The sequence below is a fragment of the Sciurus vulgaris genome, assembly GCF_902686455.1.
Source record: "Sciurus vulgaris genome assembly, chromosome: 9".
NCBI classification, from domain to species: domain Eukaryota; kingdom Metazoa; phylum Chordata; class Mammalia; order Rodentia; family Sciuridae; genus Sciurus; species Sciurus vulgaris.
The window spans coordinates 102,150,759-102,176,213 of record NC_136469.1 but is presented as its reverse complement, the minus strand read 5'-3'; the positions used below and the strand labels follow the sequence as shown (position 1 = coordinate 102,176,213).

At 36.3% G+C, this 25,455-nt stretch overlaps 2 protein-coding genes across 7 annotated transcripts in view; one reads left to right on the top strand and one right to left on the bottom strand.

The window, feature by feature from the left end:
* The window catches only part of CLOCK (clock circadian regulator), a 107,881-nt gene extending 87,158 nt beyond the window's left edge, over positions 1-20,723 (bottom strand). For 3 of the 6 annotated variants that reach the window (XM_079153763.1, XM_079153768.1, XM_079153765.1), the window contains exons 1-3: positions 20,573-20,723; positions 19,267-19,345; positions 2,610-2,903 (exon numbers count right to left, since the gene is read on the bottom strand). The gene's annotated coding sequence lies outside the window, so the exon portion shown is untranslated. Of the gene's footprint in view, positions 1-2,609; positions 2,904-19,266; positions 19,346-20,275; positions 20,343-20,572 lie in introns of those variants that run through there. The other 3 variants (XM_079153764.1, XM_079153766.1, XM_079153767.1) reach the window with 3 other exon arrangements.
* Positions 8,436-21,285, top strand: LOC306669287 (uncharacterized protein; the record flags this gene model as incomplete). Its single annotated transcript, XM_079153127.1, has 3 exons — positions 8,436-8,455; positions 19,500-20,095; positions 21,161-21,285. The coding sequence occupies 2 exons, from the start codon at positions 8,436-8,438 to the stop codon at positions 19,996-19,998; spliced, it is 519 nt and encodes a 172-aa protein (XP_079009253.1). The 3' UTR covers positions 19,999-20,095; positions 21,161-21,285.
* Positions 21,286-25,455: the final 4,170 nt, after the last annotated feature.

Sequence of the window (25,455 nt, the reverse complement as noted above, 5' to 3'; positions counted from 1 at the left end):
GTGAAATAAGCCAATCCCAAAACACCAAAGGCCAAATGTTCTCTATGATATAAGAACGCTAACCCAAAACAAGAGATGGTGGAGAGAGGAAGAACAGAAATCCACTGGATTAGGGGAAGGAAACTGAAGGAAAAGGAGTGGGGAGGGGAATAGGAAGGACAGTTGAATGAATCAGACATAACTTTCCCAGTCTTGTATTTGAATACATGACCAGGGTAACTCTGCATCAAGAACAACCACAAGAACGGGATCCTAAAAAGAATAAATTATACTCTATGTATATATAATTTGCTAAAATACATTCTGCTGTCACAAAAAGAACAAATGTTAAAAATAAATTTAAAATTCTTTTTAAAATACAATGAAGACTCTTCCACTTGACAATTACATTTTTGCAATATGTCTAAGTTTTCTGAATGAAGGAAGAGCCAGCCACCACATAGGACAAAATCTGATGCAACAGAAGAAAATAACCTGAAGGGGTATGGATCATGAATTAAAAATATATATACACACTTGTTAAAGGAGGAGGAAGTTCCACTGAAAATATTAAGAATGGAAAAGAGCAGACATAAAATCAACAAGGATATAGAAGAATTTAACAATTCTACCAGCAAACAAATCTAACCAGCACTTATAAAACACTTAAAATAATCATAAAATAGCAGAATATACTTTCCTTTCAACTTATATAGGCAAGTATACTGTATGGAACATATACCAACATAAATCATATCCTGGACCGTAAGACAAACCTCAAACAATTTTTAAAAACTGAAATCATAGTTATGTTCTCCATAAAAATTCAACACAATGGAATTACAATAGGAATCACTTAACAAAGATAACAGAAAAATCTAACAGCACATTTCTAAACAATCCAAAGATCAAGGAGAAAGTCTCAAGGGAAAATAAAAATAAAAAAAACAACATATCAAAATGTGTGGGACACAGTAACACTGAAAGAAATTTATATCACTAAGTTTATATTAGAATTACAGGAAAATTATAAAAAAAAAATCTAAGTCCCCAACACAAAGAAACTAAAAAACAGTCACTAAACCCAAAACAAGAAAGAGACAATAACAAAGAACAGAAAACATTAAATATGAAATGGAAAAGCAACAGAGAAAAATCAATGAAAGATTATCTAGGTTTTTGTTTTTGGGGTTTGGTGGGGGTCAATAAAATTAACACATTTCTAATAAAACTATCAAGACAAAAAAGGAGAAGATATAAACTATCGATATGAGCAATTAAGTAGGAACTATCAATAGGAGCAATTAAATAGGGACTATCAATATAGACCCTGTAGATACACAAAGAAGGAAAAGGGAAAACAATGAACAACTGTATACATAAAATTGACATGTTAGATTTAACTGACCAAGGCTTTCATATATATAAACACATATTACTACCATTTAACCAATATAAAATAGATCATTTGAATGGCCCCATAATCATTAACCTATTAAAGTCCTGAGGTATCAATTCTGCCAATATTTCAATGAAATTGACACAGGTGCATTAAAATAGACTGAAAATCGTAATCTAGAGGTTACAACAATAAAATGATAATATAGATTGTTCTATAAATAGAGCACTGGAACAGTATAGTATCTTTTACTGCATACAGAAGCCATTCTATAAATAGAACATTGGGCAAATATAATATTCTTTCACACTTTATGCAATATACAAATAAGTCACTCTCATAATTTGTTCAACAATTAATTTTGGTGGGAAGGAGCAAATTACTTCAAACATAGGGTTACATTTTTGACAATATGTTGGCGGTTTTGCATGACATAATTTGTTCGCCCATTTGAAAGTATGGCTGCTGTGTCAAATCTGATATCACTGTGGAAGTAGTAGGTCCAGAGTATTGTTTTCTTCCTCCTGATGGTTCCTGTCTGCATCATTTTAGGCATACTAACCCAACCTCTTCTGAAATCCAACAAACTTATAAGATCTTGCCTTTGTTCACAAATGTGTGACTAATCAATGAACTTATATGATACACACACCAATTATGCAAGTGAACAAAGTGAACCAGTTTTTAGCTTTCATAAAAGGGGAATATTAGAAACCAACCAAATGTATTCATTTTCGCCACCACTGAAACTGTTACAGGTACCCACTACCTCTGGTTAAGGTACACTGGCTTTATTCTATTTCTCTTTTCTACCATTAAACTGCCAAATGGTTCCACTATACTGTAGTTCAATCCAACAAGTATATATTTTAACATAAGAATTTCGTTATTTGTATGAAATCTGTAATCCTAAGAACCTCAGACCTGTTTTTTTAATGTTGTTTGCTTCAGCAGGTAATTGCTTAGTCTGCTTTCCTTCGTGGTGCCTGCAGCCTAGAATTCAATATTTCACAGGTTTAACAAGTCATAACCAGTGAATAGATTGTTGAAAAAACACAGAGTGTGATTGTGGACTTTCTACTTCAAGCATATGTAGAACTATCTTACTCCCAAGCCAAAAATTATCAATGGTCTTTCTTGAGCACTTCTTCCACAATATAAGTCAAAGTTAAGCAATATTCTGATACTTTACACAGTGCCCAGAATTTATAACCACATCTTATAGGCTTACCTCTTATAAATTGTTTCAGCAAACTGTGTCCATGATATCTGATAATCATTTCATCCACTGTCAAACATTCTTCAAAGATACCAAATTTCATGCATGACTTTTGGGTCTTATTTATTAGAAGATGAATTTTAAAACCTTTATCTTCAACATTCTCTTGCCATTCATTATTGTCGCAAAAATGTATGGTACTTTTCAGCTCCTGGAAATGATTTCTCGACATTGCATTTTTGATGCATATACCCAAATCTTCATCATTTGACCAGTACTTTCTTATGGAGGGTAGCTTATGATAACCTGAAAACATAAGAATTCCTAAAAATGTTTTTAACATCTATACTAAGTACTTCAAATTTATTCTTACTTTCTGAACAGTGTACATTGATATTTCTTCAAAAATCTCCATCAGCTGTAATGCTCCAATGAGTTCCTCATTTTCCTAAAGCAGTCAAAAATAAGTGCTTTCTCTAAAATATTCTTTTTGTTTCTCTCTCTCTCTCTCTTTTGTACTAAGGATTGAACCAGGGGTGCTCTATCACTGAAGTATATCCCCAATCCTCTTTATTTTGAGGCAGGGTCTCACTAAGTTCCCAAGCTAATCTTGAATTGGAGATCCTCCTGGCTCAGTCTTCAGAGTTGGAATTACAGTCTTGAATCAACACACCCAACTCTAATAAATTCTTCAGAGTACGAAAACACAGGTTACATTTGTCAATAAAAAAACCATAAGTAGTAACCTATTACAGATTGTCAGGCAGCAGTATGGCATATTACACATTACTGTACTTTCACTGTCCCAGTGTACTATGTATAGGCCAGCTATGTTTGAACACTGATCATTTGAAACAGAGTGCATTCCTCAAAATAAAAATGACAAGCCTAGTTCTAGAAAATATTTTCATAAGTGCAATTCTTATATTATGTATCAGTTATGTACATAATATTTTGTTAAACTGAACATTTAGTTTAAGTACTTTTGCAGTAAAGTTTATGCAACTTCACAATGAATTTTAAAAATATTCTCAAACACTCTAATCATTTACTTTTCTCAAAACAGAAATCTAAAAACATAATTCAATATTTCACAGGTTTAACAAGTTACTAAAAGTGGTATATTTGTTGTTCAATTTAAGTTTTTAATAGGTGTTGCACACCTGGGACAATGGAACAAAATAGAATAAAGAAATTGATTTTGTAATTTTAAAACCCCCAAAAGGAAATCTCTCACCCCAATTGGTTATCAAACATTTAAGAAATAATACTGGTGCTACACAATACTTTCAGAAAATACAAGAGAAGGGAATATATCAATTAGCCTAAAATTCACACGCAGAAAAAGGCAGAATCAAAAACCAAAAACAAAACCCGAACAATATCCTTCATGAATATAAACCACAAAAAAAGCAACATATAAAAAGAACTTTAAACCATAACCATATGAGGTTTATTCTAGGAATACAAGGTGGATTCAATATTCAAAAATCAACTATGAGTTTAAAACATACAAAAATCAATTAGTAGTCAATACACATTAACAGCTTAAACTCAACTGATACAGAAAAAGTATCTGACAAAAGTCAACACCCACTCATTATCAAAACTATCAAACACTGTGGAAGAGAGGGGAACTTCCTCAACTAGATAAAGAAGGCATATGGAAAAAACTATATAGCTAATATCAAACAATGGTAAAACATTAAATGCTTTCCCTCTAAGACTGAAAACAAGGCAGAGATGTCTGCTCTCACCACTGCTATTTAACAAAGCACTGGAAGTTCTATTCAGGGCAATCCAAATAAAAGGCACACAGAAAGGAAAAGAAGAAATAAATCTGCCACTTTTTGTGGATGTCAAGTTAGTCTACATAGTGACTCTCAATTAAAAAAAAAAAAAAGCAAAAAACCAAAACAATACCTAGCTACAACAAATAAATAAGGTTCAGCAAGGTAACAGTATATAATGTCACCATATAAAAATCAATAGTATTTCTGTATATTAGAAATGAACATACACAAACAAAATTTAAAACACAACACCAAATACTTGGTTACCATCTCTCAAAAATACCAAATACTTAACAATAAACCTAATAAAACATGCGCCAGACTTGTAGATTGAAAGATTTTACAAAACAGATAAGAGAAAAAAGGATCTAAATTCTATGCAAGTTTAATACAGTATCTGTAGACAGGATTATTCCAAAGTTTATATGGAAAGACAAAGAAATTAGAAATAAATCCAATTTTGAAAAAGAAGACTCAAGCATCAGGAACTCACTTTACCTGATTTAATGATTACATAACTATGGTTAGACTCCATGGGACTGGCAGAGGGATATGCAAATAGATCACTCAAACAGAATGAGCCCAATACAAGTACAGCCAACAATTTTTACAAATATGCAAAATAATCAAATGGAGAAAGGATAGCCTTTTCAAAAAATGGTACTAAAGCAAATAAAGGAATCTGACCTAAACTTCAAACCTTATACAAAAATCAACTCATCATGGATTTAAATGCATAAAGTCTGGGAGGAAAAAAGATCAAAGTCTTCAGGACCTAAGACTTGGTGAAGAGTTCTCAGGCATGACTTCAAAAACATGAGCTACAAAAGAACAAAAATTGATAAATTGAACTTCATCAAAATTTAAAAATTTTATGTACTCTAACAGGATGCAAGAAACAGTTACAGATTGGGAGAACATATCTTAAAATCACATATTTGACAAAGGAGTCACCTTTAGAATATATTAAGAACTCTCAAAGCTCAACAGTAACAAACCAAATAATCCAATTAGAAAACAGGCAAAAGACATGAAGAAACATTTCACAGAACAGGATGGCATATAAGAATTTGAAAAGATGTTCAACATCAGCAACCATAAGGGATGTGCAAAATAAGACTACATGAACTCAAATTACACACTTACTAGAAGAGAAAACAAAATTCTAAATGTTGATGAAGATGCAAAGAAACTGGATGGCTCCTTTGCTGCTGGAAATTAAAATGGTTCAGGCATTCTGGAATATCTTTTAACAGTATCTTGAAAATCTAAATATATACTTGCCAGATAACCCAACAATTACACTTCTGGCATTTATCCCACTGATGTGAAAACTGTGTTCAAACAAAAATCTATATATGGTTATCCATAGAGGATTTAGATATAATACAAAAAACTAGGAAGAACAAATGTATCCTACAATAGATGATTAAACAAATTGTGATACATCCATACCACTCAAAACTACTCTACCATAAAAAAGGAACTTAGATTACTAGAAACACTATGGATGGTTCTCCAGGTCACTCTGGTGAGTGAAAAAACAAAACAAAACAAAACAAAAAAACCCACTCTCAAAAGGTCATATACTATATGACTCCATTTATAAACAATTCTTGAATGACAATATATATAGAGAAAACAAATTAGTGACTGATAGCAGTTAGGGATTTGGGGGAAAGAATATGTGGAGGTAGTCTGGTTCTGTACTTGGCTGCAGCGGTGGTTACACAAACCTACACGTGATGAAACAGAACTGTAGTAGGAGCACACTTTTTACACCAATGATAATTTCCCAGTTTTAATATTATACTATAGGTACATAACACATAAGTAATGATAAAATCAAGTAAGGGATATACAGGATCTTTGCAAATTCTTGTGAATCTACAATTACATAAGGAAGTACACAATTTTTTCAAATTTTGTGGGGGGCACATTAAGAAAAAAAACAATGAAAATAGGGAAAGCTGAAAGCTTCTAGACTTCTTTCTCACTGTCTTACTATTACTTAAAGAAAACGTTAAAGCAAAAGATACTCTAATCATAAAAAGGTTAGGTATTGCTTAAGTCTGAAGATATTGATAAGTCACACACTCTAGGTACAGACTTCTCAAAGCACTTACAGGGTCCGCTTTGGGATTGATTACTTTAACAGGTTGCCAGTGGGAGTATAAATTGGTACAAACTATATGGACAACAATGTATCAATACCCTAACAAAGTTGCAAATGTTTTTACCCTCTGGTCCAGCAATATAGTTATAACCAGCATTTTTAAAATGAAAGAATAGGAAAAGGGAGCAACTGAGTAAAGGACAACTAGTAATGTTAAGAGTATTTTCTAAATCTACTGCTTCAGGTGTTTATGAATGTATATGTGTATACTGGATAAGAATATAATACACATGCACACACAGAGTTTTTTGGTGGAACTAGCAACTGAACTCAGGGCCCCCACATGCTAGGTAAGCCATCACTAAGCTACTTCCCCAGCCCAAATAAAATACATTTCTTACTATGGATTGCCATCAAAGAAGTTTAAAAGTTACCATTTTAGCTTCAAAAAGAAAACCTGAGGCAAAGGTGAAATGCTGACACTGAGAAGGGAGCATATAATGCCAGGCTATGAAGAGAGAGTGAACTGGGCACGGTGGCACACACCTATAATCCCAGTCACTTGAGAGGCTGATGAAGCAAGGTCACAAGAATAAGTCTGCCTGAGCAACTTAGCCAGACTCTCTCAAAAGAAAATAAAAAGAGTTGGGGTTGTGCTCAGGGGTACAAAGCTTGCCTAGAATGCATGAGGACCTGGGTTTGATCCCTAACACTGTCCACCCACTAAAAAGAGAGGTAACTGGCACACTAAGCACATTTATTCAAATTATCATCTTTCCCCTTTTTCTCCTGAAATTGTTAGATGTTTCTAATGATCAATGAAGACTTTTCTGTCACCTTAATTTAAAATTGTAACCCTGCTCTAATGAAATGAATGCCTGTGTCACCCCAAAGTACATATGGTGAAATCTTAACCCCCCAAAGCAATAGTATTAGGAGATGGGCTGGTGGGAGGTAATTAAAATAAGGGTGGGGTCCTTGTGAATGGGATTGTGCCCTTATATAAGAGGTCCCAGAGAGCTCTTTAGCCCCATTTTGGTCATGTGTGAACACAAAGATGGCCATCTATGAATCAGAAAGCAGGTTTTTACCAAACATCAACTCCATTATCATCTTATCTTGCAATTTCCAGCCTCCAGAACTGTATGAAATGTTTGTTGTTTAAGCCATGTAGTCTGTTGGTATTTTTGTCACAGCAACTCAGAGTGATTAAGATACCAGTCCTCTCTCCGACACACTCATAAATATATTCCAATCCCAGACACCTTGATTTGATTTTCTCCTCAGTACTAATGCCCATGGAGCATATATTTAACTTGGCTTCTCAGTGCCTGGCACTTAGCAGATGCTCAATAAGTACTTATCGAATGAAAATAATAAAACTCCACTATTCAAAGTGTACTCAAAAACCATAAAGCACAGTTGAGAGAAAATAAAGGGCTAAATGAATAGAGAAGTATATTGTATTCATGGATCAAGAATGGAGCAAATGAAACTTTCATACATTGCTGAAGGGAATGTAAAGTAGTATGCCACTTCAGAAAACAGTGTCAGTGTTTTATAAAGTTAGACATACAATTATTAAGCAAATCAGTAATTCCATTTGCCCAAATGAAATGAAAATACCGTCTACAAATGTTTGGCAGTTTTGTTCATAATAGTCAAAAACTAGAAAGCAATCCAAATGTCTACTGATAATAGATAGATAAATTATGCCACATTCCATATAATAGAAAGGTGTACAGCAATAGAGAGAGACAACTATTAACATAAGATCATTAAGTGAAAGCCAGATCCAGAAGGCCATATACCACATTTCATTTATGTTATAGTGCAGAAAAGTCAAAACTACACTAATAGAAAAGAGGTTAGTGGTTGATAGGGAAGAGAGAACTTTTCCAGGAGATAAGAATTTTCTGTTTCATGGTCATGGCTGTGGTTACAAGAAGGTATGCAGTTATCAAACTCAACCAATACACTTTAATTTGGTACATTTTAAGATTAAAAAAAAAAAAACTAAAATCCAACAATATAGTACCTAAGTAACACTACATAAACAAAACACTTCATAACAACTGAATATTCTGTGCACTTTTTAAAAATAGGAAGTTATTCATATTCAGGTAAGAAGGATAGCTTGCAGCAGACTATTCGTTCTGGAAACAACTTGAAAAGCAAAATGAATTATTCTTTTTTTTTAAAAATCACACTTTTGAAGATAGATACTTACAGAAGTCATGGGGATAGGAAAGTTTAAAACTCAAGAAGGGGGTATCTTTAAAATGTTTGGATAGTCAGTACTTATCTTTTTTTAATGGTGGGTATTTTCTGATTGTGGGATATTAAGTTTAGATATGAGGTGTCCCCCAAAAGCTCATGGTGAGAAAATGCAAGAATTTGCAGAGGTAAAATGATTTGACCCTGAGAGGTATAACCAACCAGTGTATTAATCCATTAATATGGATTAACTAGGCAGTAACTAGGTAGGATGTGACTGGAGGAAATAGGTCACTGGGGGTGTGCCTTTGGGGTTTATATTTTGTCCCTGGTGAGTTAAGCTCCTTCTTTACTTCCTGGTTGTCATGTCCTGAACTGCTTTCCTCCACCATGCCCTTTTCCCATGATATTCTGCCCCTTCGGGCCCAGAGCTATGGAGTCAACTGACCATAGACTGAACCTTCCTCCTTTAAGTTATTCTTGTCAGGTGTTTTGGTCACAGTGAGACAAAAGTGACTAAAACACGCACTCAGGTCAGAGGCTGATAGTTTAGTCTTAGCCTGTGCAGAATATTTCTGTTGAGGAAAAGAGAAGCTAGGAGAGCTTCTGGTATTCATGCAGGGCTGGAGTATTACAATTGGGAGACTGCAAGAATCTTAAGTTCTTGGCCAGTATTCCTCAGGACATTTGTTTTATTTTAAAACTGTACAAGGGCTAGCATGGTGATGAGCACCTATATTCCCAGCTACTTGGGAGGCTAAGGCAAGAGAATTATGAGTTCAAGATCAGCCTGGGCAACCTGGTAAGACCCTGTCTCTTATCTCTAAGGGAGACTGGGGGTGCAGCTCAGTTATAGAGCTTGTTTGTTTGATCCCCAGCAGTGGGAAGGGAAAAAAAAAAAAAAAAACTCTGAAAAGCACAGTGAAATTTACCAACTTTGTATTGTTAAAGGCATAAAGACCATCAAGTTTTAAATTGAAAGCTCTGGAAGGTAACATGTTAAACAAGCACAAATAAAAGGCCAAGTAACACTAAACTACTAAAGTAGTAACACAGCCTCCTTGTAATTTAAGGTGATCAGCTTCCCTATTCCCTGTGCCTAAAAGAAAAGGTAAACATGCCCTGGTAGAAATATCATGTCTGGCATGCACTCAAAAAGAATAAAGCATAAACAAAAATAACCAACCAACTTGGCCTAACAGACATTTTATAAAACATTCCACCCAACAAGAACAGGATACCTGTTCTTTCTAACAGCGTACGAAATATTTACCAAGATGGGACATATTCTAGGCTATAAAATAAATGTCAATAAATTTAAAAGGATCTTAAGGCAATGGAATTAAAGTAGCAGATCTCTGGAAAGTCCTCAAATATTCATAAATGAAATAACACACATAAATAATCCACAGATCTAAGAAAATATCAAAAGAAATCAGAAGCATCACAGTAGCACAGTGGTGTGTACCTGTAGACATAGCTATTGGGGAGGTGAGTGGGGGATAAGGGCAGGATCTCTGAGTCCAGGGGTTGGAGGCCAACCTTGGAAACAGAGACCCCGTCTCAAAAAAATAGTAGGGGGAGGGGGAGTTCCTAAATATCTTAAACTGAATGAAAATGAAAACAATATATCAAAACTTGTGAGCAGTTGGAATGAGGATTAAAGCATGTTTATATTAAGAAGGAAAAGGTAGTCACAATGAACTCAACTTCTGTCTTAAGAAACTGGGGTGGGGGAGGGGACAAATTAAACCCCAAAAAAGCTGAAGAAAGCAAATAATAAAAGATCAGAATAGCCAGGCATTGTAAGGCACTCCTGTAATACGAACCACTCATGAGGTTGAGGTAGGATGATCTCAAGTTTGAGAGCAGCCTGGGCACTCAGCATGACCCTATCTCAAAATAAAAGATAAAAAGTGCTGGGGATGTAGCTCAGTGGTAGAGCATCCTTGGGTTCAATCCCCATTACCACAAAAAATAATAACAATTTTAAAATAAATAAATTTAAAAACTAGAGGAAGTCAGTTAAACTAAAAGCTTACTCTGAGAATTTCAATGAAATAAACCTCCAACCAGACTGATAAAGACAGAAGACCCAAATCACCTGTAACAAGAGTAATATTAAATCTCTACAGGTTATACAGATATGAGACTATTTCCTATAGATATTAAAAGAAAAACAACAATATTAAAAACAACTTTGTGCAAGTAAATTCAATGACCTCAATGAAATGGACAAGTTCCTTAAAAACCTTGGCAGGCTTGTGAGACGGAAGCATACACCACATGACCAATAACAAGTAGACAGACAATAGAAGTGGCCAATGAATGACATGGATAATAAAATTAATAGGCAAGTTTTTAAATAACGATAATTAATATGTTCAAGGGAATTTAAAAATCTATAAAGTATAATTAAGTGAATTTTCCATAACTCAAAATTACATTGTAAAATTAAGAGCACAATATATTGGTTTAAACAAGAGAAGACAGTTTTGGTACACTGGAAAATAGACCAATAGAAGATATCCAAACTGAAATAAAGAGATTTAAAAAAAAATGTTTGGGGACATGTAGAATATGGTCACTAGATAAAATGTATGTATTAGTAAATCAAAAAAAGAAGAGAGGAACATTTAAAAAGATAACAGAGAACTTTCCAAAGCTAGAAGGCATTAAGCTACAGATTTTTAAAACTAAGATATTGCAACACACTTATAAAGAAAACCACACCTCAATACATAATAGCCAAGGTGCAATAAAACTAAGAAACTTTCAAAAGTAGCCAAAGAAAAACAGACATACTATTCTCCACAGGAATACTGCTGACACATTACTCTCAACAAGATAGGAAGGTAACTTCAAGGGAAATAAGGAAGCCAGAAAGCAATGAGATATTTTTAAAATGCTAAAAGTTAATTACCAGTTTAGAAATTCATACCTAGAGAAAATATCCTTCAAATAAGGAGCGCTGGAAAAGGTAAGTATGAGTAAAAACTGTCCAAAATCCACACTAAAAATATCTGGGAGTTTAATATATGTATAAATAAAATGCAGAAAAATAATAATGCAAAAAAGTTGGAACAGGAATCAAAGAAGAACTGGAATCACTGGGGAAGTGTAAAGGTAGTAATTTGCATTACATTATTAAGGATTCTTGACTTTAATCTCTGAAATTATCACTAAATATAACTAAAAATATATAACAAGTTAATAAAACAAAAAAACTGAATAAAATAATCTGATTAACACAAAAGGAAACAAAAAAGAGGGATAAAAATTCAAAACAGATGACTCAAAGGAAAAAGCTGTTTTCAAGAGAAAATAGGTATGTTGAAGTTGATAGTAGAGGTGCTGGGGTTGCAGCACAGTGGTAGAGCTCTCTCTTGTGTGAGGCACTGGGTTGGATTCTCAGCACCACATATGAATAAATTTAAAAAAAATAAAGATCCACTGACAACTAAAAAAAAAAATATTTTAAAAAAAGTTGATGGTAGGTAGGTACAAAATCTACAACTACTAGCAAAAATTTAAGTGAACAAAATCTCAAAGTCAAAGATTAAAGCTCAGTTAAAATAATGAAAATCTGAATTTTCCAGCAGGCATTCAGAAAATATTTGACAGAATTTACAAATCTGCACAAATTCCACTTACTTATTATATTCTAAAGTTTACACACATGCCCCATAGAAATAATGAAAAATATAAACAGGACTTATCCTTCGAATTTTGTGATTTTTTTTCCCCATCATTGATTTTCTTTGTAGTTTTTAGTAGTACTTTAATTTTTTTCCAATGTGCATAACTCGCTTTTATAAAAATCACAAAACTGTATTATAAATTTTAAAATGATCAATTCCAACAAAGTAGTAAGATAGAAAAACAATGCGATCAAGCCTAAAAAGCTAAATATAAACTCTATTAGTGAAACTCCAGAGTTCTACTAACATAATTCATTATCATCTTTTCTAACGTAGACAAAAATTTTCAATAAGTTAGTAATAACTTTCCAATTTTGTCAGACAGCTGTCACTGTAACAAATATCTGAGATTAAAAAAAACTTATAAAGCGAAAAAAGGTTTTTTGGCTTACAATTTTAGAGGTGCTAGCTAATGATCAGGCAGATCCACTGCTTTTTAGGCCACAGATTGGGGTGTCAGATGGCACTGACAGGGAATGAATGGCTAAGCAAAATTGCTCTTCATGACCAGGGAAGTGAGGAGGAGGAAGACTGAGGACCCATAATATCCTTTACAGGCACACCCACAATAACCTAAAGACCTTCCACTAAAGTCCCACCAACTCCTAAGACCACTGCCCTGGGGAGTACACGTGTACCACACAGACCTTTAGGACACTTAGAAGCCAAACAATTACACTAATAGTTCTTTCATTTCTTTTCTTCTTTATATAATCTATGCATTTCTAGTAAACTATCTGATAAACTGAAAAAAAAAATTTAAGTCATAGTTTTTTTTTTCATTTTAATTTGTAGGGATATTTTTCCTAAATAACTTCTAATATTATTTCAACAAATTTTAGTTTTAGACATAGAAGAAAACCAGTCATAAGTTTTGTGAATTGAAACTTTACTTGCCAAAGCTTTTTTAAAGAAATATACAATACTATTTACCTTGGAAACATATTTGAGTGACTTTTTTTTATTATTCTTAATTACATAAAAAGATCAAGTTCCCCCAAGCTCACTATGTAAAAAATAAAACTCTAAACAACTTATTGGAGAGAAAAAGAAAAGAGCTGTTTGGTACATACTATGAAAATAACAGAAATAATGTTTAAATATTCGGTTTTTAAGTTTTTTTGCATGTGTTATTTAATCCAATAACACCATGAACTTCACAATATATCATGAACTAGTATTACCTCCACCTTTTTTTTTTTTTTTGGAGACAGGGTCTCATTATGTGCTGGGGCTGGTCTCAACTCATGAACTCAAGTTATCTTCCCACCTCAGATTCTTAAGTGCTAGGACTACAGATGCTCACTACTGTGATCAGCTACTCTACTTTCAGATGAGAAACAGAGGTTCAACAGGTGACATAATTTGGGGATGGTCATACAGCCAATAATTGGTAGAAACAATATCTGAATGCCAAACAGGTTAGCTATAGAATCCCACACTCTTAAACCACTACACCATGCTGTAAATATAAGTGAAACACTTTGCTAAAGTAGTTTGCAGTCTTTGCTATCAAGTTTCAGGTACTAAAGAAGAAGCAGCTCTATTCAGAATAAAACCCAAGTATTTTAACAATTTGGTTATGTCACTTAGAAAAAAAAGAGAAAACAGTAAACATCTAAAAACTTTTCCAGTTTCTTGATAAAAGCTTTAAAAACATCAGTGACTATCAAAAATAATATTTATTAAAACATGAGAAAATGTACAATTCCCAAAATTAGACAACCCATTAAAACTAGTGTATTTAACTTTAAGAACATATCTATGGTCTCTTGAAAAACAGTTTAAGAAAACAATCTTCTTAATTTAAACTGTAAGATGTAGTACACACTAATATTTTAAGTCTTGGAGTTGAATGAAATGTCAGATCTCCTATGGAAAGCTAATGTCATCTATGTGGACAAAAAAGAACTATTGGTATTTAGATTTTTCATTTAAGGAAGTGTTTTTGGACCAATAAAATTCTTCATTGAACTTAGACTACTGTAAGAAATGTTACAGCTCAAATTTTAATTGGGCAGACTGCTTCACAGATTGCTATTCTACTTAGAAGGCTTGTATAAGAACATTACTACCCAAATGATTTATGCTGATGGATGTAAGTTAGTTTAACGCATTCAAAGCAAAACTTGTTTTAGAAAACAGATCACAAAAATCCTGGATTAGGGACGGAGATGTGGCTCAATGGTAAAGTACATGCCTAGCATGCTCCAGGTTCTGGGTTCAATTCCCTATAACTAACACACACACACACACACACACACACACACACAATCACTTCATTTTTGTGGGTCATTAGGAGATAATTTGTTATACATGTAAGGCATTTCCCCCCACCAACACACAAAATTTCAGCTGGGCAAACCTGTCCAGCAACTCAGGAGGTTGAGGAATAAGAGTACAGCCTGGGTAATTTAAGAAGATCATGTCGAAAAACAAAAAAAGGGGCTGGGGATGTAGCTCATTGACAGAGCACCACTGGAATCAATCCCTAGTACCACAAAGGAAAAAAGAAAAAAAAAAAAAAATCAACAAAATTTCTGTTTAATCTGGTTATCAATACAAATTTTGTATCATCTGTTTGATTTCTAGTTCTTCTGAAGACTATCCCACTGAAATTTTTCAAGTATTAATTCTATCTGATTCAATGTTACCAAAGCATTGATAATTATTACAAAAACATAGGTGAGAATACAAGGTAGGAATTAAAATATTTAAAAACTATATAGAAAAATAGTGACATGAAAATATGTTGATTCACAGTTAAGTGGATAGAACAATTTGCATTGTAGTGGATGCACTGTAGGCCTGTACCATCCTGCATCGGTAACTGTACATATACTTACACAATGGCTCAACAAAATGAAATAAGAAGATACTCCAGAAGACTAACAATGGCTTTTCTTGATGATAAGATTTCCAACAATACTTTTAAAATGTAATCTCTGCTTTCTTAGTGTTTCCCAAGTTTTCTATTGGGATATGCTATTTTTATAACTAATGGGGGACATTAAGAAAGTCAACTATTTGCATAAAATCATATGGCAAACAGTTTAATCTTCACTGGTACAATTGCCATTTAAGTGTGTGTTTTCTTTTTAATGCAAAAACCTTTGAACATGAATCAACCTGCATTTTCATTTTCCACTATCCGTGGTGAGAACTAAAATATAAATTACCTGATTAAGTGTAAACTCTTTGAAAAAGTTGAAATTTAAAAAAAAAAAAAATTTTAGTTGTAGATAGACCAATACCTTTATTTCTTTATTTTTATGTGGTGTTGAGGATCAAACCCAGTGTCTCACACATACAAGGCAAGCGCTCTACCACTGCACCACAACCACAGCCCAATATGGGACATTTTGTCTTAATATTTGACCTTCTTAATGTAAAAATAAAAATAAAATGTTGAAAAGCAAAAAGTAAATCATATCCAAATCATATCCAAAAGTGCATACTTTAAAAATCAAGGCAATTCATAAAAATTCACTTTTTATATGTGATTTTTCTCTGGAAACTTCTAAGTTTTAAAATAATAAGCAGAACTGGTGATGTAATTCAGTTTGTAGAGTGCTTGCCTAACATGCAAGAAGTCCTGGATTCAAATCCTAGAACCACAAAAATAATAATAATAAGCAAAATTACTTCTTTGTGAAATACACAACTTAATAATTCAGTTAAACTATATCAGAATGAATTTAGGTAATTTAACATTTGCATAATAAAACACACGGAGAAAAACAGGAATCTCTTCACTTAATTAATGGAAAATACACAAGGGTTATTAAGAAACTGTGGTGAAAGAACCTCTAAATATAAATGTAATAATTAAACAGTCAATCAGTAAGGATAAATTTCCCTGACACTTAAAAGCATTCTACAAATAATTTATATAACTCCATCCAGAATTTTAGACTCAGAAGAGGAGAAAATATAAAGTCCACTGGAGTAATGCCAACAAGAAACACTTCAAAAAATATTTTCACTTTATGTGTCCACAAAGAACTAGAAGGAAACAGACACACACACACTAAAAGGTTTTGCTACAGTGTGGAACAGTGATTTTCTCCCCATAATGATGTTTTTATTAACATACTGACAGCAAATAAGCATCTCATTTGACACAGCACCAGCAGTAAAAATGTGAAAGAGAGGTTACTTTACATATGTGGTTTAAGGATAAAATGAGACAGGAAAAAACAAAAAAACTTTCTTTTAATACTAACCTTGCCTGATACATTTGATGACAAGACAAATAGTTAACAGCATTAGATTTCCCAATTTAATAATTCTAACAATCCTGAAATCTAAAGATTGTAATATAATTACCAAATAAAACAGCAAGTGTCTCTTTCCAGTGGGAATGCTTAAAAAAAAAATACTATTAAAATAGCCACCAGTCTCACAGACACCTGCTATAACACTGCAACTTAACTCCTTAACATTAAGAGTTAAGATCTGAGCCTTTAAGTTTGTTCTAACCTTTCTTACCTATATGAAAAGTTGAGATAGAATATTTTCCCTCAAACCCACACTCACTAAACACAAATCAAAAAGTTGGCAATAACCTCAGCCTTAAAATTTTTATATTTTTTCTTCTAAAATGTTACTTCAAATCTTGTTTTACTATGAATGTGCATGTTCTTTAACTTTATTAGAATTAATCACTGAACTCAACTACAAGAGTCGATTGTACTACATTTTTCTATGTACCTTACATAGTGGTAAATAATAGTCTTAATACTTTGAATTTTCTGCAATCTCTATCACCTAAAAAGTTTTAAATGACTTGGATCTTCTTTGCAACTTGGCTTAAAACAAACAAACAACAAAGTAGTGTTCTCTGAGAGTCGAAAGATGGGTACTATTTTCTCTTGTCAGTTAAGCATAAACCGGACTAAAGAACTCCCTAAAAGTTGAGCTCTAAAGAGTCCTATGAATATTAAAAAAGAAAAAAAATCATGAAATCTAAGTTCTAATGCTGAGTTCAATTTATATGAGTTCAATCTGTAAAAGATAAACCTCACATCAGTTTGATTTCCCTGCAAATTGCAACTGCCTCCAAACCAACTGGCCCCTCACAAGTGAAAAGCTGAGTATGCAGTAAGGGCTTTATCACATACTAAACTTTCTGACATACTCCAGGTCACTTCTTTGTCCCGTGGGTAGTAAAAAAAAATCCAGAACAGAGACAAACTGGCAGAACAGACCATCATTAAAGAACACAATTCCATTTTTATAACTAAATAGGACATATTTGTAAATAAAGAGAAAAAGAACTAGAACGCTATATACCAAAAATATTAACAGTGGTTGTTTCCAAAGAGAGATGTAAGACAGAAGTAGAAATATATAAGGAGGGTTTTTCCTTATTACGAATAAACATTATATTGTTTTAACTTTTCATTAATGTTACTTATGTAATTTAAAAATACAATTTTAAAATGTGATTCCATTTGTTAAAAAGATTGAAAAGATCTACATACATGGAGTTCAAATGAAAAATAAATGTCATTTTGCACTAGTTTGGTACTAACCTAGCCTACAAAATAAAGAGAATTATTACTAAAAATGTGCACAGCAAGTATTACCCACTTCTATTAACTACTTTGACTATACAATATCCGTCACCACAGTGAGTTTGGCTATGCCCTCCCTAAAATTATATCCATTGTTACATTAACCCCTTTTTTCAGTCTTAACTTCATTAAAAAGGTGAGACTGGCAAAACTAAAAAATCATTAATACAATGCCTAGAATAATTCATAGCCATAAAAAACATTAGGTTCTTGCACTAACATGACACTGCATCTGTTTTATTTTTCATAAGAAATAAATACACGTGCATATGTCTGTGCACACACAGGCTCTCACACATAAATTTATATTTTACTGCAATTCATGACTGATCTCCTTAAGGTAAAGTTTCCCAACATGAAAAGCACCCTAACTTAGACAATTTAGTTTATTATCATTACAATGGAGTATTCAAACTTTGAGATCAATAAAAGCAAAACTTTATACAACTGTAACTCCTGATGAAAGGGGGAACACAAACTATATCCTGAAAGCAGAATAACCCAAATGTTGTGCCCAAGGTAAACTTCATTATTATGTTAGTAAGGCAAACTAACATCCTTAAAACTTGTTTTGTCTCAGTTTATTTATCATTAAGAGAAACCATATGGAAAATGGCCCAAATCACCATCAAATAGACAATGAAAACCACATAAATTATTTCAAGGTGTAGTTTGGTTTAACCTAGTTTATTTATCCATAATATAGTCCTGAAATTTTAAAAATATAGACATACACGAGGTACATCTGTATCCCACCCTTCCCATCATTATTAATTTTCTGTTATCCCCCTAGTAACCCTATTAATAGAAGAGCAAACTCAAGTTTAGGCAGTTATTACAACTCCCCTCAACACATAAAATAGCACACTATTAACACTATTCTACATGTTGTGTGTGTGTGTTTTTTTTTTTTTTTCTTTATTACAAAGTTTTGAGATCTTTCCATGTCAGTACACAGAAAGTTTCCTCATTCTTTTTTCATAGTTGATTGTGACTAGTTCTACCACATTTTCAGTCTATCTTCTTCAGGCTAACCTTTAATGACATTCTGTTCAACTACGTAACACAGGAATTAGTTTCCTTCCTCAAATGAGATTTTAAAACCAGAATTGAGGTGTCCCAAGTGATACATTTTAGAAAAAGCAACTCACTCTATAAATTACACGTTTTTTAAGAATGTTAGTTTCCAAACAGGTAGTAGGGGAGAAATAATTCCAAAAGTTTCTCCTCTAATCACCTAAAGCAATCTTAAAATGAAATTACCTTTACTTTGATTTGGGGGTTCAGTGTACTAGTCAAATCAACAATGACTGTAAAAGTTTCTTCTTGTGCTTTTCTTTCACTGTAAAGAGAAAGAAAACATTTTTTAAAAAGGCTAGAAAGCCTTATAGCATGACATTCTAACAGCAAAAACCACAGCCCGATTTGATCTGTCATCTGCCAGGTCAGAGGCCAAGGCTTTTATCTTCCAGGATTCTGCTGACTATTCTCAACAGAACCTCGTCTACACCAAAGAAAAACATCCTTCAGAAAATAAACTGTGGCTCTACGTTAGAGATTACACACCAGCGGCCGGAGAGCCAGGACCATCTCCAGGGAAGACAGCTTCGCGGGCGGAAAGGGATCCAGAAACGCCAGCTGCCGCGGCGAATGGGAGCGCGAGGAGCCCGTCAGGGGAGAAGGGAAGCCCGGCACCGCGCCCTCCAAACGCGCGCAGCTCAGGTCCGACGCCCCGAGCCGCGCGCTCCCCAGAGACCGAGCCCCGGAACCACGACCACTAACGGAACCAGCCCACTGGCAGCGGCGGCGGTCGCTCGGACTGCGGACGGCGACGCGCGGCCGGGGTGCCGGGAGGGCGGGGGTTCCCCGGAGGAGCTGGCCGCCCCAGCGCCCCATTGGGCGCCGCTCCAAACGTGCCCGAGTGGTGACAGGAATAAAAGTGGGTCACAAGGCCTAGCGGGTCCCGGACGAAAGCCCTCTCTGCACCGAGTCTAGCTTTCCCGATCGCTCAGCCGCTGAAATCTGCTGCAACTCGGGCACCCTCCGGCCACCCGGCCCCGCCACGCACCCCAATCCCGCCCCTGCCCCGCAGGTAACCCCAGCTGCCCCCGAGGGCCCCTAAGCCCCCGAGGGCCTCCGCCCCAACTCCCGGGAAGAGCCACGCTAAGCAAGACGCAAAACTTGGGCTCCAGCTCCCGCCTTCCCCTCCTTGGCCGCCGCCCCCCGGCCCCACACGCCGCCCCCCGCTCCCTCCCCTTGCCCGCGCCCTCACCGTGTGGCTTGCGGCGGCTCCGGCTGCTTCCCTCCCCCACCCAAGACTCAGGCTGCGGCTACTCGGAACCGCCAACTGGCAGAGTCCAGGAGACACCGTGGCTCCCAGCGCCAGCAGCACCTGGGGCTACGAGTGGCGCCCCCACCCACCCCCAAAAATTCACCGCTACTGCCGCCCGCTCCTCCTCCCCCTCCCTCCCTTCCCCTCCTCCACCGGCACCGGCAGCACGCATGCGCCACCGGGACAAGCCAACCGGTGGACGTCAGGCCGGGGCCCACCCGGTGGGGCGCCACTCACCGGGTGCGCGCACGCGGCGGCGGCCAGATTTCCCTCGCGCTCTCGCAGGCCGGGGTTTCCTTTTTCAAAGCGGGAGCCGCAAGAGGAGTCCGTGATTGCGCTCCCTTCCGGCGCATGCGTTCTCAGTGACCCCCGGGTTCCGCGGTCGGCTGAGGCTCTGCGTTCGCCCCACCCCTCGCGCTCGCTTTCCCGGCGCGTCTCGGTGCGCATGCGACTTGCTCCGTTAGGAATCCCGGGCGCCTGAGACTTCTGCTCCCTCGGGCCGCGCGTGTACGTGCTCTTCGGCCGCCGAAGTAAACCGGGATCTCCCGGGGCCTCCTTTCCCGAGACGGCCAGGAGGTCACCGGTTACTGGAAAGCCCGGGAGGCGGGACCGGGGAGCTTTAGCGGTAGGTCCGGGCAGCTTTGACTTTCACCCTAGAAGCCGGGCGTGAGGAGGTGAGGAAAGAGCTTCCTGAAGAGTGAGAGATCCGGAGGTCAGAGAGGGGACCTCTCTTCCTCGAAAAGCAGAGCACTTCGCTGACGCCAGGTTAGACTTTTCGAGTGTTGGATGGACACCCCTCAACACTCTGATTTCCTCTCCTGGAAGGTTGCGAAGGTGCTTGGACCACCAGTCACCCTGGAGGAGCGCGTCTGGAATGCTTCCTACTGGTGGGTGGACCTGGAGACCTGACGGGCTCCTTCGGCTGGAGGAGTGAGGCAAAAGGTCCGGATGTATTTGCTCAGTTGCAGTTTTCCCCCTGGCCTTTTACTGAAAACCAAGTGACCGCGTAATGGAAGATGTGGTCGCAGGGATGGGGAGGTGGACACGAAACGAGGATGAACCAGGATCGTAATTTACTCTGGTTTCTTGGTTAGAACAGCGTGTGAATATTTACAGTTTACCTGGGGAGAGAGGTGGAATTACTTCCCCTGATGCTTAAAATGCACTTGTTCCACGTGAAGAAAGAACATCGGAGTTGAGGAACTTAATTCAGATCCCTGATCCTTCCTGAGCGTTTTTCTTTGGGAAGTGGGAAAGCATGATTTATGAATTACTCCATATAGTAGAAGGAATTTTATTAGACGTTTCTGCTTGTTCTGCATTCACTCCCATTCTGATAATTTGGAGAACTGTCCTCCCTCTACTCAGTCCATATGGTTTGGGAAGGACACTGGGGGTTATATTTGAGTTCATCTTGGATGTTACCTCTTTTCCAATGGATTTGAATCTGGAAGAATGGAGAACTGGAGCCATGTTTTCTTGCATGAATAATGAAGTACCCTGGGGTCGGGGGAGAGGGGAGTGCAGATTCAAAGATGGATATTTGGCCTAAATTCATGTTTGATGTCACCAAACCAATGTGAACTACATTCCCTTTGGAAATATCAGTTAAAATAATCAATAAATTATTGGATATGTTTTATTGGTTAAACCAGTGAGAAGTGTTCTGAAGCCTGCAATTAAGAGTCCTAATATTGTTAGGTAGCAAGATAGGAGGCAAGGTGAATACATGCTGAAATAGGTTGCAGCCAGACAGGAGGGTTTGAATGTTTCTAGGGTTTGATGTTTGGATTTTATGCTGAAGATAGTGATCACTCTTCATATTTCACATCCTCTCCTACACATATCTTCAAAAGTACCTTTGCCCTTTTGAATGGCTTCATTGTCTTCTTAGTCACCAGAATCAAACTATGTTCATCTGACTCCTCCCTCTTACACATTCTGTGTTTAATTATTTACAAGACCTGTTGATAATTACATTTTTCTGCTCATTCCTCTGCCGCTGCTTAAGTATTTCCCATAGTTCAGTTCAAAACTTTTCTCCCCCTTTTCTCTCCCAGAAAAAAACTATTCCTAATAGTTTTTCCAACTTCCACACTCATGTTTCCATTAAACAAAAATACTGTCTCTTGGTTTCATAGATCCTAAGTTAATGTCCGCCAACCAAAATCCTCTTCTTAAACAGAATTTTTGTGTAATTCAGCTATCATTTAAACTAAACATTTCCAACTCTTCAACTTATTTCCCCCATTATTCTTTAATTTCTTCATCTGTAAAATGGGAATAATAAGTCCATCTCATGAGGTAATTGAGAGAAGATTGTATGTGTGTGTGTAATAGTACCTAGTACATAACATATCCATTAAAGTGTTGACCATTTTTTATCAGACATTTTTTTCCTATAATTCCCTTATCGCCTTTGCTCAGATTCTTCCTGTAGCTCCCTATGTTCCATCAGTCACAAATTGTGTCTATTCTTTCTTAGTACCTCTCCCATCCATTCTGTCTTTGATATTGCTAATTTTATCATCACCATTTAGAGTGAATTGGAAAATAGGAAGTTTAAGATATGCATAATAGAGAACAAAGTAAGTTTCTATTGTGTGGCTCAGTTACTCATATTCTTTCTAGTCCCTTTAAAATATAGGGAAGTACATGATGTTGTGGACTTGCTAGTCAAAAGTCTAGGCTTAGCTCCTAATACTTCCTAATCTGAGAGACACTGAGCAAGTCAAGTAATTCCTCCGAGCATCAGGGTTCTTTAAGTTAGAAAAATAAGCATTTCAGAAAATTATAGCTTGGGTGCTGAGGATGTTGGTTGTAGATCTTTACAATTTGTTGTTGGAACCCTAGGAATGGTTAAAATGACTCAAAACTTTTTAACTCCATCCTATACCACTCCTTTGGGTTCCATACTCATATGTCCAATGACCTACTTGATTTCTCTTCTTAGGCATCTCAGATATAATGGATACCCCTTTCAATTTGTTCTCCACAGAGCAATAAGAATATTGCTTTGAATATATAAGTGGAATGACATGTTCCTTCTGAATACCCTTTATCATCCAGACTCTTAATCATGGCCACTGTACCATTTAGATCTGACACCTGCCTAGTTCTCCAGTCTTATAGCCTATAACTTTCTCCCTTTTCCCTAACACACCCACCCAGTAACTTATTTTTTTAATTCATTACTAATCTCTTTACTCCTGGGCATTAGCAAAGTTCATGCTGTTGCCTGGACCTCCCTCCATACTTTTTCTCATGGCTCCTCACCATTTATATCTCAAAGATACAACTATACTGTTTAAGTAGATCTCCCACCTACCCACTCAATACCCACAGATAATCTCTTATTGTGTCTACTATTTACCCCATAATACTTTTTTTTAAATTACATGTATATGGTGTGTTTTCTTATTTTTTTTAGTTGTAGACACAATACTTTTATTTATTTATGTGGTGCTGAGAATCAAACCCAGTGCATCATGCTTGTGAGGCAAGCGCTGTACCACTGAGCCACAACCGCAGCCCTGTTTTCTTATTTATTAACTCTCATTCCTATTACCACATGAAAGTAGGAAAAGAACTATTTGATTTGTTTACTACTGTATATGCAACATCCATTCCAATGCCTGGGGTAATGAATAATTGAATGAATGAAATGAAAGGTAAAACAGGCTTTTTAGAATCATCTTCCAACCCAAATTATTATTGTGGGTTGACTGTTGTCAAGAGGTAACCTTGGGCCGAGTAGCTCATTGGCAGAGCGTTTGCCTAGCATGTGTGAGGCACTGTGTTTGATACTTAGCACCACATAAACAAAGTCAAACTGTCCATCTTTTTGTTTTTTATAAAATAAAAGGTAACCTTAGTAATGCATATGAAAGAAGTAAATTTTTTTAAATAAAAAGGAGAGGTAAATTGAAATCAGCAAAATTTGATGTAACAATAATACTGCACTAACAACTGAGTATTTGAGGACCCACAAGAATGTGTATACTGTAAAATAATTGACACCTGTATAGGATGCTGAGTGAAGTCCAAAGTAAAACTGGACCTATCATAGCCAAAACCTCCAACTCCAGACTCAACCATATAAGCGCAATGCTTGGGAAGAGGAGAGACCTTGAATCTTGAAACTATGTCTTCTTAGGTTTCTGGTTTAAGTATTGTGGCTTTTCCTTTTTATGCCCTTTCCCACACCAACTTAAGTGAATAAGGTTCCAAAAGAATCAGCTGGAGAAAACTCGTATCTCATCCACTAGCAGATTGGTGAATATTGCCCTGTATTTACCTGAACAGGAGGAGTAAGACTTGGAGAGAAATAGCTAACCAGGGAGTGGGCATAAAACAATCTGCACTTCCACCATTTGGAAAGGGAAGGATGTGTAAATTTCTCGAGATTCGATTGATTCTGTACAGTAAGTGCTGTACAGGTTTGAACCATCTTGACATTTATGGGGAAAGGAAATTCTCAAAACAAGAAGCTGTGTATACATCTGGGGGAGGAAACTAAAGGATTAGAAAGGGCCAAGTTTGATCCATCTCCCATGTTGAGTGAGGGACTACAGTGGGAGGCTGCCTTAGAGTTCCTAGGAGAACTCAAATGTACAATTCATGGAAGAGTGAGCATTTGCAATATGGGTTGTACAGTTATGAGAAATGTAACCCTTTTCTCCTTCCCAGTTCCCAACATCAGGGAGAAAGAACTGGTTAAAAACAGTTCTTTCCAGCCAGGTGTGGTGTCACACACTTGTGATCCCTGCTGCTGGGAAGGCTGAGGCACAAGGATCGTGAGTTCAAAGCCAGCCTCAGCAACTTAGATCTTGTCTCTACATAAAATATAACAAAAAGCTGGGGATGTGGCTCAGTAGTTAAGCACCTGGGTTTCCATACAAAGACAAAAAAAAAAAAAAAAAACCAATTCTTTCCATCTTCAGAGTTCCTTGAGTCATAAATTCAGCCAGTTCTAACCTTAGCTTAGAACTGAGATTGGAGTTCAAACTGAATAGATTTAATTATCTGAAGTGTGAAAGAAGAATTAAAGAACACGTTCAAACCGAATTTAAGGGATTTTTCTGCCTAGTGCTTCTCAAATTTTAACATACATGCCAGTC